The 15,433-nt window shown below is 43.0% G+C and overlaps 1 protein-coding gene across 1 annotated transcript in view; it reads left to right on the top strand.

Annotated features, from left to right (window-relative positions):
• Nucleotides 1–15,433, top strand: part of CTPS2 (CTP synthase 2) — a 98,630-nt gene that overhangs the window by 79,029 nt on the left and 4,168 nt on the right. The window contains exons 16-17 of the mRNA XM_032389660.1: nt 2,050–2,146; nt 6,907–7,051. Coding sequence (XP_032245551.1) covers nt 2,050–2,146; nt 6,907–7,051 — 242 coding nt within the window. The remainder of the gene's footprint in view (nt 1–2,049; nt 2,147–6,906; nt 7,052–15,433) is intronic.

Below are 15,433 nucleotides of genomic sequence, written 5' to 3'. Positions count from 1 at the left end.
CCACTGGGAACTGGCCCAACTGGTGGGACCAGAAACTATTGAGCTGCTTTGCCTAGGTGGTAGCCAGGAGGTGTAAGAAATACTGTGCACACAATGGTGTGGCCATCCATTCCTGCATACTTATTTCATATCTGATATACACTAGAGATGGAAGGGGGAAAGACACACAGTCTCTCTCCTGTTAGGGAGCTTACATTCTAATGGACAGGACAAAAAATAAGATAACAGATAAAATAAGTACAGATGAAATCAGATATCAGATAAGGTACTTCTGTCTAGACTATATAAAGAATTCTTACAACTGAGTATTAAATAATGGCAAAGATTCTGAATAGACATCTCTCCAAAAAAGATACACAAGTGGCCAATAAGCAAATGAAGAGGTGAGGTGTTCAACGTCATTTATCATCAGGGAAATGCAAATCAAAACCACAAAGAGTTACCACCTCATACCCACTAGGCTGGCTATAATCAAAAGACAGATAATAGGGGCAACTGGGTGGCTCAGTCATTAAGCGTCTGCCTTTGGCTCAGGTCATGATCCCGGGGTCCTGGGATCGAGCCCTGCGTGGGGCTCCCTGCTCAGCGGGGAGTCTGCTTCTCCCTCTCCCTCTGCCTGCCTCTCCCCCTGCTTGTGCTCTCTCTCTGTTAAATAAATAAAATCTTTTAGAAAAAAGATAATAACAAGTGTTGGTGATGACACATTGTTGGTAGGAATGTAAAATGGTGCGGCCGCTTTGGAAAATCATCTGGCAGCTCCTCAAAAAGTTAAACACAGAGTTATCATATGACCCAGTAATTCCATCCTTAGATATATAACCCAAGACAAATGAAAACGTGCATGCACACAACAACTTGTATACAAACGGTCAAAGCAGCATTATCCATAATAGCTAAAAAAAAAAAAAGTAGAAACGCCCCAAATGTCCATCAACTGATGAATGGGTAAATGAAATGTGGTCTATCCATACGATGGAATTGTTTGATAATAAAAGGAAATGAAATATTGATACATGTTACTATAGACACGAACCTAAAACACATGATCCTTCGCGAAAGAAGCCAGTTACAAAAGACTACATACTGTATGGTTCCATTAACATGAAATGCCCAGAACAGACAAATCTAAAGAGACAGAATGTTGATTAGTGGTTGCCTAGGACTGGTGGGGAGGTGATGATGGGATTAGGGGGATGATGGTTAGAGGGGATAGGGCCTATTCTTGGATTCATTGTGGCGATGGCTGAAATCCTCTGTGAATGTGTTAAAAACCATTGAGTTGTACACTGTTAGTGGGTGAAGTGTATGGTATGTGAATTATTTCTCAATAAAGCTGTTAAAAAAAGGAAAAATAATGACAAATTATGAGAACTAGCCTAATGTTAAAAAATAAAATAAAAACATATGGGGTTAAGATTGAGGAGGACAGGTGGACCCCACTTTGATTTTAGATGAGTTAGTGATTTCTGTGAAGAAGAGGCTGAAAAGTTTGGGAAAGGACTAGGGATGCGAAGAATGAGGGAAGGGGCTGAGCACCAGGCCGTCGGCTTGTCATCTATAACCAATATTCTAGCAGAAGAACTGCTTCAAGCTTCTAATCCTTAGAGCTTTTATGTAACTATATGTGAAGAAAGCATTGGGGTTAGTCACAAGGGAAATAAGATCGTTTCAATCCTCAAGCAGATTTGTGATTTGGGGGAGAAACAGTTAATTACACATAACTCAAGGGAAGAAGCAAATATGGTGATGGCTATAAATAGCTAATCTCAAGTTTCCAAGTCAGAATATCTGTGTCACAGTCCTACTTTTTGAATCTCATCTTTGAGCAACAGAAGGTGGGCCTCTCAGGTTTAGGGGCTGTGATTAGACTGTTTCTCAGGTTCATCCTGAGTTTAAAAATAGGCTTTGAGTGTGGGATATAGAAATTAACCACTAGTTAAGAACATCACTGAAATGGAAAACCCACCCAACTGATGGAGGACATTTTCATAGGCTGATATGTCTCTATGGCTCTGCTGCCCAAAGGCACTTAATTTCTTGTTTTTCCAGGTGAACCCAAGCCTGATCAGTCAGTTGGAGCAGAATGACTTAAGTTTTGTAGGTCAGGATGTCGATGGACAGAGGATGGAAATCATTGAACTGGCAAGTAAGTGGTTCTTTGTTTTTGAAAATTTTCATGGCAACCTAACGTCTTTTTGTTGTTATATAGGAAGGTATAATTTGTCGTTATATGTGAAGCCATAAGTTGAGACTCGTTTTGTTTGCTCTCCTTCTTTTCCTCTCTCCTTTGAAATAATATGCAACTAAATAGAAATAATATGACTAAATATAAAGTACATGAAAAAAACAGACCACTTATAATTCTAATCATTTTGGGGCCCACTAGTCTGAATCTACCCGAAAATGATATGTTGTTCCGGGTCTACCAGTTCTACTAGCAGTATGCTTCCTCACCATCCCTGCCCCGTTTCTGGGCCTTCTCCTGTTGCTAGCCTCTAGGTTAGTTGCTCTGGAAAAGGCAGGCGGCCCACTATTGAGTAGCACTCTGCTTTCTCCCTCTTTTGAGGAAGAATGGCCCAGTGCCCTCGTCCCTACTTGTGACTGGTTTTGACATCTGTTGTGTGTGGGACCCGGCCCCTCATTCTACCTGGAGTCTGCCTTTCCGTACCACTTGTGCTCCATGGTCAAGTGTGGGCCAGTCGTTTAACTTTTGAACACTAGTCACTGCACCCACAGAAGTTCTTAGTGAGACCAAACACGGCACAAAGGGATAGGGATTTCTGTTGGGGAAGATCGCTGAAGAAGTTGTTTGTGTGGAGGCTGGGACACCCTCAAGAGCCTAGGCACAAACCATACACCATTATTGATGAGACAGAGGACAAGGACACTATTCTCATTCAGAGCTGCAAATACATAGTAAGCCCATGCTTACCGCTGGTCCCAGCTCTTTCTCGAACATTACTTACTACCTGGCCCTTAACAGAAGTGTTTGCCAACCCCTGTTGTAGACCCAGACATATATACTTCATTTAACTGACTTGAACTTAACATGTTCTGGTGCCTGCTTGACCTGTTTGTCTATCTGGATGTTCTCCTAGCAATCCCAGCTCAACTTATTTAAACCTAAGTTACATGCTTTCCAAACTAGCTGTTCCTCCCAACTATTTCTGCTAAGTCATGCTCAATCTCCTTGTTCAGGGTTTCTCACCCTCACCTCCATTGGCATTGGGAGGGGGATCATTCTTTGTGGTGGGGGCGGTCCTGTGCACTGTATGATATTGGGCAACATCCCTGGCCTCTACCTACCGGATGCCAGTAGCATCGTCCCCACCTCCCAATGTCACAACACCCCAAACCATCTCCAGACATTGCCAAATGTCCTTGAGGGGCACATTCGCCCCTGGGTGGGAATCACTGTCCTAGACCATCAGGCTTAAAATCGGCCTTATTTAGTTCTTCTTCCCCTCTCTACCCCCAACTTAAAATCAGTTGTCAAGTCCTGTAGATTCTGTCTCTAGAAAGATCGAGCTGGGATTGCATTCCCATCCCTCTCACCCTCATCCCCAGCGCGTGGTGACTCCGACCCAGGGTCCTCCTAGAGCTCCTTCCTGCCTCCAGCCTCTCCCCTCGGCAGCACCTCCTAACGAGGACAGGGCTCTGAGTGTGCAGTGCACGTGACACGAATTCGGTGGATAAACCACGCTCATTTATCAAATGCTTAGTTTGTACAGGATACCGTAAAAATGGTAACATGATTTCCTAGAACCTACCTTTTCAACCTATCTTCTTTAGGCTACAGGTATTCTGGACTTACTCTTCTAAATTTCCTACTTCTTTTACCATCTGAGCCCATGTCACCATCCTCTACTTCAAATTCCTTTTCTCTGCCCCTTTCCTTTTCTGTCTGGAATCTGTTCAGGTACTTCAGGAGTCCCAAGCAGGGAGCAGAATTGAAGTTGGCAAGGGCTTCTCTGAATGCAGTGACATGTTACCTGGACCCTCAAAGAAGGAAAGCAGTGGATACTGAGTGCATACTCACTAGATGCTTCTGCCTAGACCCCTTGCTAGGGACTCTGCGTGCCTTATGTAACTTAGAAGACAGGTGATGTTATTCCCACTTTATAGAGATGTCCAGCTCATCACAGGTGGGGCTGGAGCCAAACCAGGTCCCACCACCCCCTTGGTGGATGTTACTGTTCCTCTTGTTTGCACTGGACACGCCACCTAAGATTATCAGTCCATGCCCGAAGTTTTGAATTAGAAGATGAGGATGTATTTCCTGTAGTCTCTCTGATGGAAATGCCCATCCTTTAGAATTTTTATAGTGTGGATCACTGGTCAGGGTTGAAGTCTTTTAAATCTTTCTGGTGTGTGAGAGGGCAGAGAATTTCATAAGCAGATTGCTGTTTGTTTACTTCATTCAAGTACTTACTTTCTTTTGTAATTCTCCTGGCTCTCATTATTGTGAGCAAATACTTAGATGCCTCTTTCATTGCACGGATTTAGATTCCCATTGACACTTTTAAATGCGGGTTGGAAAGGAAACGAGAGACGCTGTAAAATCCTGCCATTTTTTTAAAAAGCCAATTGCAAGGAAATTCGTTTTATTAAGGAAAATTCCCCAGAAGATTCTGATCTTGGCTACCCCTTAGAAGCATTTCTGTGAATGTCTACATTTCCTAAAGGAGTTCTAAAAGGAACAACAAAGGGGCGCCTGGGTGGCTCAGTCGTTAAGCGTCTGCCTTCGGCTCAGGTCATGATCCCAGGGTCCTGGGATCGAGCCCCGCATCGGGCTCCCTGCTCAGCGGGAAGCCTGCTTCTTCCTCTCCCGCTCCCCCTGCTTGTGTTCCCTCTCTCGCTGTGTCTCTCTCTGTCAAATAAATAAAATCTTAAATAAATAAATAAATAAATAAATAAATAAATAAATAAAAGGAACAACAAAGTTTGAGATTAGTATAATGTCAGAACGTGATTCAAAGCAATTAAGAGCACTATTTCAAAGATACTTTATCTGACTGATAGAACACCATCAAAATAAAAACTTTTCATTTCTTTCCTCATATTGGCATAGGGGATTCTCTTGGAGAAAGCGATTCAGAACAGTGGTCCATTCATTCAGATATTTTTTGGTCCCTGGCCATGACACGATTCTTTGTGTAGCTTCTGCTGCAGTTGTACAAAAGCACAATTACCGTCTGTGTCTTTCAAAGACATCCCTCGATGCCGTGCTGTAAGATTCATTGCATCTGAAATTTAAAGCTACATTGCTTCATTTCTTTTCTAAGAGTGGATGATTGCTTTTCTCCTTTTCTTGAGGGGACACGTTCCTGGGAGAAGGTGGCATTCTCTTCACCAAGCTCTCATACCTGAGTGTCCCCCTCATTCAAGGAGGCTTCTTCCTAGATGCGATGTACAAGATTTCTACACTGGATTTTTCTGGACTCAGAGCTGTCCAGTGAAACTTGCTGCAATGATGGACTATTCTGCCCGGTTCGATATGGTAGCTACTAGCCACATGTGGCTATTGAACACTTGATATGTGCTCAATTAATTTGAATGAATTTAAATAGCCACATGTGGCTAAGAGCTACCATTTTGTATCACAAAGCTTTCAGTGATAACCTTACGAGAGTGGACATTTCCGTCCAGTCATCATTTCCTTACTATTGTAGTAGGAGCTTTGGGTCTCCAGCGGTAAGTGATGGGGATTTGTGATTTTGAATTCCACACTAGATTTTTAGATCATTTGATAAAGCATCTCGTTGAAAGCTTTAAAGTTATATTTACTCCCCCTATAAAACTTATATTCTGTCATCTTCAGTTTGATATACATAGCAATTAAAATGATTTTTAAAGTAGGGAATACAGCAACAACCATGCTCTGTACTATAGTAATTATGGGATTAGAGATTTGCCTGACTTCTCATTAGAAGTTGCTTCCTAATCTGGAGGGAAAAAAAAAACCAACATAGTTTTTGAGAGTTCTGATTGGGGGAAGGAATTTGCACTCCTGTAAAATTTCTACCCAGATTTGGAAATGTTGCCCATTTAATGTTTTCCAATCCAAAAGGGGATTTGTGTGTTTAAAAGTAGCTGGGTAAAGCTACTTTTCTGTTCCATTCCATCTAGGAGAACTCGAATTGCTCCTGTACGAGCTTTTTACAACCTTCAATTTGGAAATTGCTTCATTTGCCCCCGATAATGTAAATAACATATGCTCATGGAAAAGTTTCACACAGTAGGGAAAAGTATAAGGAAGAGAACAAAAGTATCTTGACCTCTTACCACCTGGAGCTACAACCACCATTAACATGTTGAAAGGCCATCCCTTTACCACTCCGAGACTTGTCCTCACAGGCAATAAGTTGGCAGAGGCCGAAATAGGGGTGCAAGGTCAGTTTCATGGTGCCACCTCTGATTAATATCCATCGTAAAGCTGTGACGAGAAAAGCGGTCGTACTTGCTGCATTCCCAGGGGACTCTTCCCTTGGGAAAGGAAGCGACCTTGTAGGAACTGGCCGGAAGCCAGCTAAGAGACGGAAGGCCCTACAGCTAGCCTCTAGCGTGAGGGATACTGTGGGAATGGAGACAACATACGTCTATGAAGGGCCTTCAAAAAGCAGGTGGACTTTGGGCAAAGCAGAATTCATCTTGCCATTCAAAAATGTTGCTTGGTTTTTCTCCCTCTAACACCTTGCACAGATAAAATGCCAGATCTCTCATTAAGCGAGATGTGTTTTGCCGTTTGAGATTCTGCCTTGAAGATGGTTCGTGAGAGTAGCTGCCAGTGATGGTAACAGGTTCATTGTCTCACCATTTGATGCGTTTTCTTATTCAAAGATAAGACCTTTAAAGCAGCTCTCGTGTTTGTCTGCTTCAGTCACATCATGATTATTCTCATTTCAGATCACCCCTATTTTGTTGGTGTCCAATTCCATCCTGAGTTTTCTTCTAGGCCGATGAAGCCTTCCCCTCCATACCTGGGCCTGTTACTTGCGGCAACTGGGAGCCTGCACGCCTACTTGCAACAGGGATGCAAGCTGTCTTCTAGGTAACCAGCTTACTGCTCTCAGCACCAACCCCAGCTGCACTTATAGCAACATTTTAGGGTTCTCGTGAAATTTAATATCAGTACAGGACTTTTTTAAAATGAAGAGTAATTTTTTTCTTTCTTACCGATCCTGATTTTTTTTCTCTGAATAAAAATGATTTCTTCCCATCCAAGGCAGTGACATGTTAGCTTTCCGAATCACGCTGATGCTGGGTGTTATTTTAGAAGTTTGTGTCATTTTGATAAGTGAAAAATGGGATTTGCTTTTGGTGACTCTCTGATTAATGAATATATATAAATATTTTATATATTTATTTGTTTTTTTGTGACTAGCCTGTTCATACCCTCTGCACTATTTTTCCTTTTGCTATTGTATCCTTTATCTTACTGATTGGTAAGCTCTTTATATATAAAGGACATTAATCCTTTGTTAGGTTGCAAATAATTTTTCAAAGTGGGTTTGTTTGTCTTTTAAGTTGGTAATCATGGTTTTCATTTTCCCTAGATCTTTAAAGAAGGACTTTATATAGTCTTTATAGTTTTTTTTTTTAAAGATTTTATGTATTTAGGGGCGCCTGGGTGGCTCAGTCGTTAGGCGTCTGCCTTCAGCTCAGGTCATGATCCCAGGGTCCTGGGATCGAGCCCCGCATCGGGCTCCCTGCTCCGCGGGAGGCCTGCTTCTCCCTCTCCCACTCCCCCTGCTTGTGTTCCCTCTCTCTCTGTGTCTCTCTCTGTCAAATAAATAAATAAAATCTTTAAAAAAAAAAAAAGATTTTATGTATTTATTTATTTGACAGAGAGAGACACAGTGAGAGAGGGAACACAAGTAGGGGGAGTGGGAGAGGGAGAAGCAGGCCTCAGGCCGAGCGGGGAGCTGGACGCGGGACTCGATCCCAGGACCCTGGGATCATGATCTGAGCTGAAGGCAGATGCTTAATGACTGAGCCCCCCAGGAGCCCCCCTACGCCCATTATTTAACTTTTTAAAAAATATATTTTGCTATTCTTCCAGATGAATTATGCAACGATTTTTAAAATTGGGTTCAAATAAAAAAAAAATCCCTTAGGGATTTTCATTAAAATTTCTTGACATTTAAATATTAGTTTGGGGAGAATTTATATCTTTACTTCTTCTCCTGCAAGAATATTGGATGCAATAACTTTAAAAGTGGAGGGAACTAGCCAGAATCATAGAGGGGTTATGAAGGGTTGTTACCGCAGTAACTGGATATATGTCATTTAGAAGATTACCTTTGCTGACCCTCATCCCAGCAAATAACCCTGGTGATGTTGTAGTCGAGAGCTGCCAGGATCTGTGTCTGGTGTGTGTGCGTGTGCTTGTGTTACACAAGCCTGCTTATTTGTGACATTACTTGCGAGGAGAAGCTCACAGCTCTCTCATTTCTTGTAGCCAGTTTTCAAACGGGAACAGCTTTACGTATTTCCCTGTCAGGTGTCTTCCTGACTCAATGATCACTCCTTGCTCCGCTGAGCCAGGGCACTGGTTTCCCAGCTGTAGGAGGAGGGTGGCAGCGGAGGAAGTTAGATGGCTGGGCGAAATAACGTCAGGCTGTTTGGCAGCAACGGCCAAGAACGAGCGTTCTCTAATTTGCGTGTTAGAGGGCCTGCTGCTTCCCACGGGGGGCGGGGGGATGGTGGTTTCTGGGCAAAGCTTAGCAGCAGTTTCTGAGAAAAATGGTTGCTTGCTAGGGACTCCCGAGCAAGACTCAGTATGTCTCGAGGACAAGGCAAGACTTCGTACTATAACTCCGAGGCTGGTATTGGAGTTACAGCGGACTAGCAGGCTTCCGCGGTGCTCAGAGAATTCCTACGTGTCAGGTGCGTTTCTTAAGGGCAGCCGACACCTTATTTATCGTGATCTCCCTGGCTCCCTAGAGCACAGGGTAGTTTAGTACCCATTAAAGTACTAACTCTGGGTAGCAGGGGAGGATGAGTATAGTCTAGTCTAATTTTGACACCTCGCGGGGGTGGGGGTGGTTTTCCAACTAAGAATGGTGACCATGAGTTAACCCAGTGACAGACACCCGGATTCCAGAGGAACCTTGCACTTCAGCTCCTCCCTGCCCAGCTCTGCGGCGTGAGTGAACGATGAAAAGCGAACGAGTGCTTTCATGGCCAGGCTCTAATGTGAGCTGAGCTGGTACTGTATTTCTGTCAAACAAGATTACTGTCTATAATCCATCACAAACAAACGTAACAAGGAATATGAACACCAGCAGAGTGACTTCCTTCCCCAGAAATTGGCTGACGGTGTGTAATTATATGGCACATGCGCAGCTGACGTCTTTAAAGCCCAGAATACAAAAATCTTTGGCTTTGAGTGAGTACATCTGAACTATAACCTCTGCGTTCTGGCCTGTGGAGAACAATTATCTTTTAGTGCCTGGGAAGTTGCGGTGAGAATATTATTTTGGGATCTAGAGCTGATGAGCTAAATTCTTGGCTACTCTGCTGTCTCTAGAGTGGAAACCCAGTTATGAGGACCAATTCCGCCTGGTTTTCAACTTGCAGTCTTCGGTTCGAGAAAGCCATAACAGTTTTAGGATAGTATTTTTTAGGTTTTTATAAGCTGCTCAGGAAGTACATGCAAAATCAAACTGAAAGCCTTTGTTTTGGGGGTCCCCCCAAGACGACCCACACATTTGATGATTAACTAGAAGGAAATCAGAATATAGTGGTACTCATGGTTAAAACTCACTTCAGTGACAGAGTAAGCACACACAGCTGGCTCAGTAAGAGGAAAAGATGTAAGGGGTGTGGAGAAACCTATCTGCAGGTTTCCTATGCCCCCTCCTCCCATGAGAGCTCACACAGAGCTCACCTTCCCTTCAGCAGGGAACATGCAGCAACATGTGTCTGGTGTTTGTGCCCAGAGGAGCCCATTTGAGACTCAGAGTTTAGGGTTTTTATTGGGGCTGGTTACATAGGCATTCTCTACCTAGCAACCACTCAAATTCCAGACTCTCAGAAGGAAAGCAAGCATTCACCATAAAGCACATCAGCCTACACCCAGTGAAATGACCTTATCAGTTAGTAATGGAGAACACATTCTGAAAGCCAAGTTCCTGAGTCGTTCTCCCATCCCACTCCACTAAGCAAGCCCTTCTAATGATAGCAGCCTCACGCCCGCTGTGTTAACTCTTTTTTTCACAAGTCTAATAAGCCAGCTTTAGAAAAAACAAATCCAATGGAAAATTATTGTAATTCTCTGCTGAGATCTCTCCTCTGGTGTTGAAACATAATCTGTCCCATGTGTGTAAGATTACCGCACATTTTCCTGGTTTTGCTGGCATATCATGTAATAGGATGAGACTGTTTCATGTGATTGTAAGAAGGCAATTTTAGGGGACTTATACTAAATACGCTATACAAAGGTGCTTGTAATTGTGAGGTTCTTGAGTATCTAGAAACAAAGCTTATCATCTCTGTTCAGAATTGCATTTTTAAGCAACTGGAAACAGAAGAGGGATTGGAGTCTAAAGTGGTTCAGAGGTTGTTTTCCAGCATGTGGATCTCTGGGGCTGCCCTGCAGAGCTCTTAGGCTCACTCACTACACGCCAAGTGGAGAAATAGCTTCCAGTTTGGATGACGCTGCCATTTATCACGCCCGTGTGTCAGGTCAGAGTAAAACTCTCGTGCTTACACAGTGCTCGTTCCATGTTGGAAAGCAAGAACTTAGATGGGGCTCGGTCAGCAGTTCGCAGACATGCAGCTCTTGGAGGTAACATGTTTTTAAAGTATAAAACCAGGGCGCCTGGGTGGCTCAGTCGTTAAGCGTCTGCCTTCGGCTCAGGTCATGATCCCAGCGTCCTGGGATCGAGTCCCGCATGGGGCTCCCTGCTCCGCGGGAAGCCTGCTTCTCCCTCTCCCACTCCCCCTGCTTGTGTTCCTGCTCTCACTATGTCTCTCTCTGTCAAATAAATAAAAAAAATTAAAAAAAAAAATAAAGTATAAAACCAGAATCTTAAGACATTTCAGCAGCATTGTATTCTAGGTTTTAGGATCCTGGATTCCATGCCTCCACCCAACATATACCTTTTGTGCAGAGAAATCGTCTTCTTTGGCAAAACAGGAAGTGATCTGGTACAGAATCAACAGGAGAGAAATTACTCAGTGATTCCCTCTATTTGCTTGACTTTTTCAGACCGAACTCAAAAGTTGAAACTACTATATAATCAAAGGGCCCTTAAAGGACGTTCATACCCAGAACCAGGTCTTTCCATTTCCTGATACCTCGTGTGCTCCCGGGATCTGAGTCCATTCTCTCCTTCATGCTTATCCTCATCTCTCCATTTTTTACCTGTGAATCCTGGCAGCAGTCAGGGAGAGAAGGCACCCATTTTCATTCCCCGTTGTCTCTAGTCTCTCTTCCATGACTCTCTTCTGGGTTTCCTTCTAAGTGACATGCTGGCTTCAAGCTTGGGAAGATTTTGTTTTCTGTTGACTTCTAGATGTAGCATGACAGAAAATTTTGAAAACAGAAAAAAAGGACCCAGAAACCCACCAGCCTAACACACTGTGCTCGTTTTTGAGTATTTCCTTCTAATCTTTACTCTATATCCATATAGGACTCAGTTCATGGTTATAATCACTGTTCTGTGACCTTGCTCTTCTCTGCATCAGTTTATAAAGGGGCATGGTAATGGTACCCTCTTGACATGGTACCCACTTAATGAAGATTAAGTTTTATACTAAATGTAAAGCACTTAGCACAGTGTCTGGTCTATGGTGGGAAATTAAATAGAAATTATTATTATTATTTTTTTAAAGGAAGCTCTACACTTAAAGTGGGGCCTGAACTCACAACCCCGAGATCAAGAGTCACGCACTCTACTGATTGAACCAGCTAGGTGCTCCTAAATGGGAATTATTATTATTAATTTTACCTTAGTTCTGGTCTTCTTCATCTCTTGCCTACTACAAAGCTTCCTATCTGGTCTCTATACCTCCAGCTTTCCTCTTCTCAGTCCATCTTCCTACATTATTTTGGAGTTTAAAACTCTCAGTGGCTTCCCTTGACTTAGAGAATAAAATGCACACAAATCCTTAGGGAACAGCTTGCAGTCCCTCGATCTCCCTAGAAGCTTTTAATGCCTTTGCCTCAGCTCACACCACTTTTGAGGCCCTTGATATACATTCCTGAACTGCTTAGTGAGAGGTGAATGCCAATCTGTATCCTGTTAGGATGCTACTTCCTGACAGTGGGCATGGGAGGTGGGTGTGGCCTCTCTATTGATTGTAGTGTGTGCATTTCTCCCTCTAAGGCATACTTATCCCCCCTTGGGTACCTCTTTCTCTTTGACTAGGAGGGTAAGATACTTTTTTCCCCCTGCATGAATCTGATGTGCATTTTCCAGCACTATTTTAAACTTGGGATCACCTTGCCTATTTTTTTTTAACATTTGGGCTGCATGGTTGATGTTGCCAAGGGCCATTCTTGCAGTCTATGGTGTGTAGGGGCCAAGGGCTGGCCATCCCAAGATGGGCCAGTTTGGCATAAAGATTATTTCAAGTTTGAAGGGGTTTGGGACAGGTCTTCTCAAAATATGCCACTTCTGCACGTGGACTGTTTTGAGTTGAAGGCAATGAAGACCCTGCGGGCTCAAGAGAAACTTTAGTCCCTCCAATTTTCTTCTGTTAATCTGTCTCATGTCACTTTGATTCTTAGTCCAGCTAGGAGTACCTTAAAGGGGACAGGAAATTCTTGCTCCCGGACAGGTGCAAATAGTTTGTTTCTCTGGGGACAGTGTGAACGAGTAGAGCAGGTGCTATGGATTTGGTTTCTGGGTTTGCTGCTTACTGGGTAATTTTTCCCAAGTCTCTACTCCTAAACTTCAGGATCTTCATCCTTTTGGGCTGCTGTAAAGAATAGTTGAGATGGTGCTTTGTACATTTTAAACTGATATAAAAATACTACTTTTTCCCCTTTGTTACATTTCAAGCAAAAGTGAACTGGAAAAAGAAAATGATTCTATTTTAACAGTTTTTTAAACACCTTTTAAATCAGCGCCGCCCCCTCTGCCCCCATTGTTTGTCACCAACTGCATACCTTGAGACTTTTTTTGGTAAAGTGCTGCTAATAAACCACATTTGAATACACCTTCCCTTAGGGATTAAATGTTGATTAAAAGGTGCTCTTTATTGATGGTGGTTCACTGCAGTGCTGATGATATGGTGCCAGCCAGGGATGGAGTTAATAGTGATAGAGACTACTGTGCTTTTAATGCCCTGCTGGGGTCGTATTCTACCATTTACTATTCAGTGCAAAACTCATCAAAGCATACTAAGTTTTTATTCCATTGCTCTTACATTTTATGGCTTCCAGGGGCTCTTTGAAAAGGAAGTAAGTAAAGCAGTAACAATGCTTTGGAGAAAACTGTGTGCATGGCAACCTGTTTTAAAACACACTTTTTCCACATGAAATGGATTTTGATACAAAGTATTGTAGGCACTCATGCATGCTGGGAATCCTAAGTTGGCCATCAAAATTTTTTTAAATTCCAGCCACCTCTTTCTGTTAATGGAGAAGAAGTGGCTTAACGGCTGCCCCTGGGATGGCATAAAAAGTGGGATATATGAGGGCATTACTATATCTTGTCCTAGTGCCTTGAAATATATGTTTTCTTATATTGGGAATTTACTAGGAACCAGGAATTTTTGACAAACAAACGACGACGACCAACCTTTTGTTTGTCAAAGAGCCACACGTAGATTGCTGCAGTCAAGTCTTCTAGGCCAAGCCAGTGTTGTAAGGATAGAGATCCCCATGAATCACTGCTGGTGATTCTGATTTTGTCTTGTAAAAAATCATATGGGGGCATCTGGCTGGCTCAGTCGGTAGAGCATGTGACTCTTGACCTTGGGGTTGTGGGTTCAGGTCCCACACTGGGCTTGGAGCCTACTTTAAAAAAAAAAAAGAAAGTGTGTATATACATATATATATTAAAACTTTTTTTAAAAGAGTGCTTCTGTTATTTGGGGGACACATGGATGCATGAGAGACATTTGCCATTTGCCATGATTTTAATTAACTGTAGATAGCCAGACCTTAAAAAAATTTTTTTAGGAAGTGACAAGGAGAACCATCGCATGGTGATTATAGTTTGTTGCTGTTGCTGTTTTTAATCATTACTCGTTTGTTTTAAAATCAGTGCTATCCAACAGAACTTGCGGCAATGATGGAACTGTTCTATAATCTGCACTGCCCAATATGACAGTCACCAGCCCTACAGGACTATTTGTGGGGCAGTTAGTTGGGCCCGAGGGAGGAGGGATAAAGCAGATGCTGGTCACACCCTCGGAGCCAGCCCTGAGGGTTAACAGCCACACCTTCAGAGCCACCTCTAAGAGCTAAGAGAACAGGAAAGGCCTCGCCACAGAGCTGGCTCAGAAGCCACAAGGGGACTTCCAAGGGCTGAGCATGCGCACAAAAGGCGCAACGTGTCCTTAAGGTCACAGCAAAAGCTCCTTAGAAACTCACAAATAGGGGCGCCTGGGTGGCTCAGTTGGTTAAGCGACTGCCTTCGGCTCAGGTCATGATCCTGGAGTCCCAGGATCGAGTCCCGCATCGGGCTCTCTGCTCAGCAGGGAGTCTGCTTCTCCCTCTGGCCCTCCCCCCTCTCGTGCTCTCTCTCTCTTTCGTTCTCTCTCTCTCAAATAAATAAAATCTTTAAAAAAAAAAAAAAGAAACTCATAAATATACAATACATAGATAAATACGGTTGTAACAGAATGCATTATGGGTAGGCGCATGCGCAGAAGCCAAAATGTTATATAACCAGCTGTCAATCGAACATATCTGTCAAAGCCAAATTTAGGGAAGAAAACAGGCTTAAAAGGATGCACCTAAAGCTTCTTGGGGCCATTGCCACTCTTGCTCTGATAGTGGCCCGTTTTCGCTCTTGAAAGTGTACTATGCTTATCTACTTAATGAACTCTATCTCCCCATTCTGGTCTCGGGTTTCCAATTCTTCGGTGCATCTGGGGCAAGAACCGAGCAACCCGGTAACATATGCAGCGCTTGAACTGCACTTACTATGTGTGAGTGAGGCATGGAATTTTCAATTCAATTCGGTTTTAATTGACTTAAATGTAGATAGCGTCCTGTGGCTTGTGGCTACCATATTGGGCACTGCAGGTTTAAAACTTCCCCTCCTCAAATATATCAAGATACACACAAATGGGTCTGTATTCTGTGGCATTTCATAAAGTTTAACATGTAAGACCTTAATATCTAATAATTTTCCCTACTGAGAAATGTGTGTACAGAGAAGATGATTTTAAAAGATGGGTTAGTCTTAAGATAGAGCTGAGATGTCGCGAATTAAGTGAAAATGTACTCAGACAAGTATATCTTATGACT

This window comes from Phoca vitulina, unplaced genomic scaffold (assembly GCF_004348235.1).
Source record: "Phoca vitulina isolate PV1807 unplaced genomic scaffold, GSC_HSeal_1.0 scaffold55, whole genome shotgun sequence".
Taxonomy (NCBI): domain Eukaryota; kingdom Metazoa; phylum Chordata; class Mammalia; order Carnivora; family Phocidae; genus Phoca; species Phoca vitulina.
Note: the sequence above shows the minus strand (reverse complement) of the source record. Positions and strands in the feature narration are given on the sequence as shown.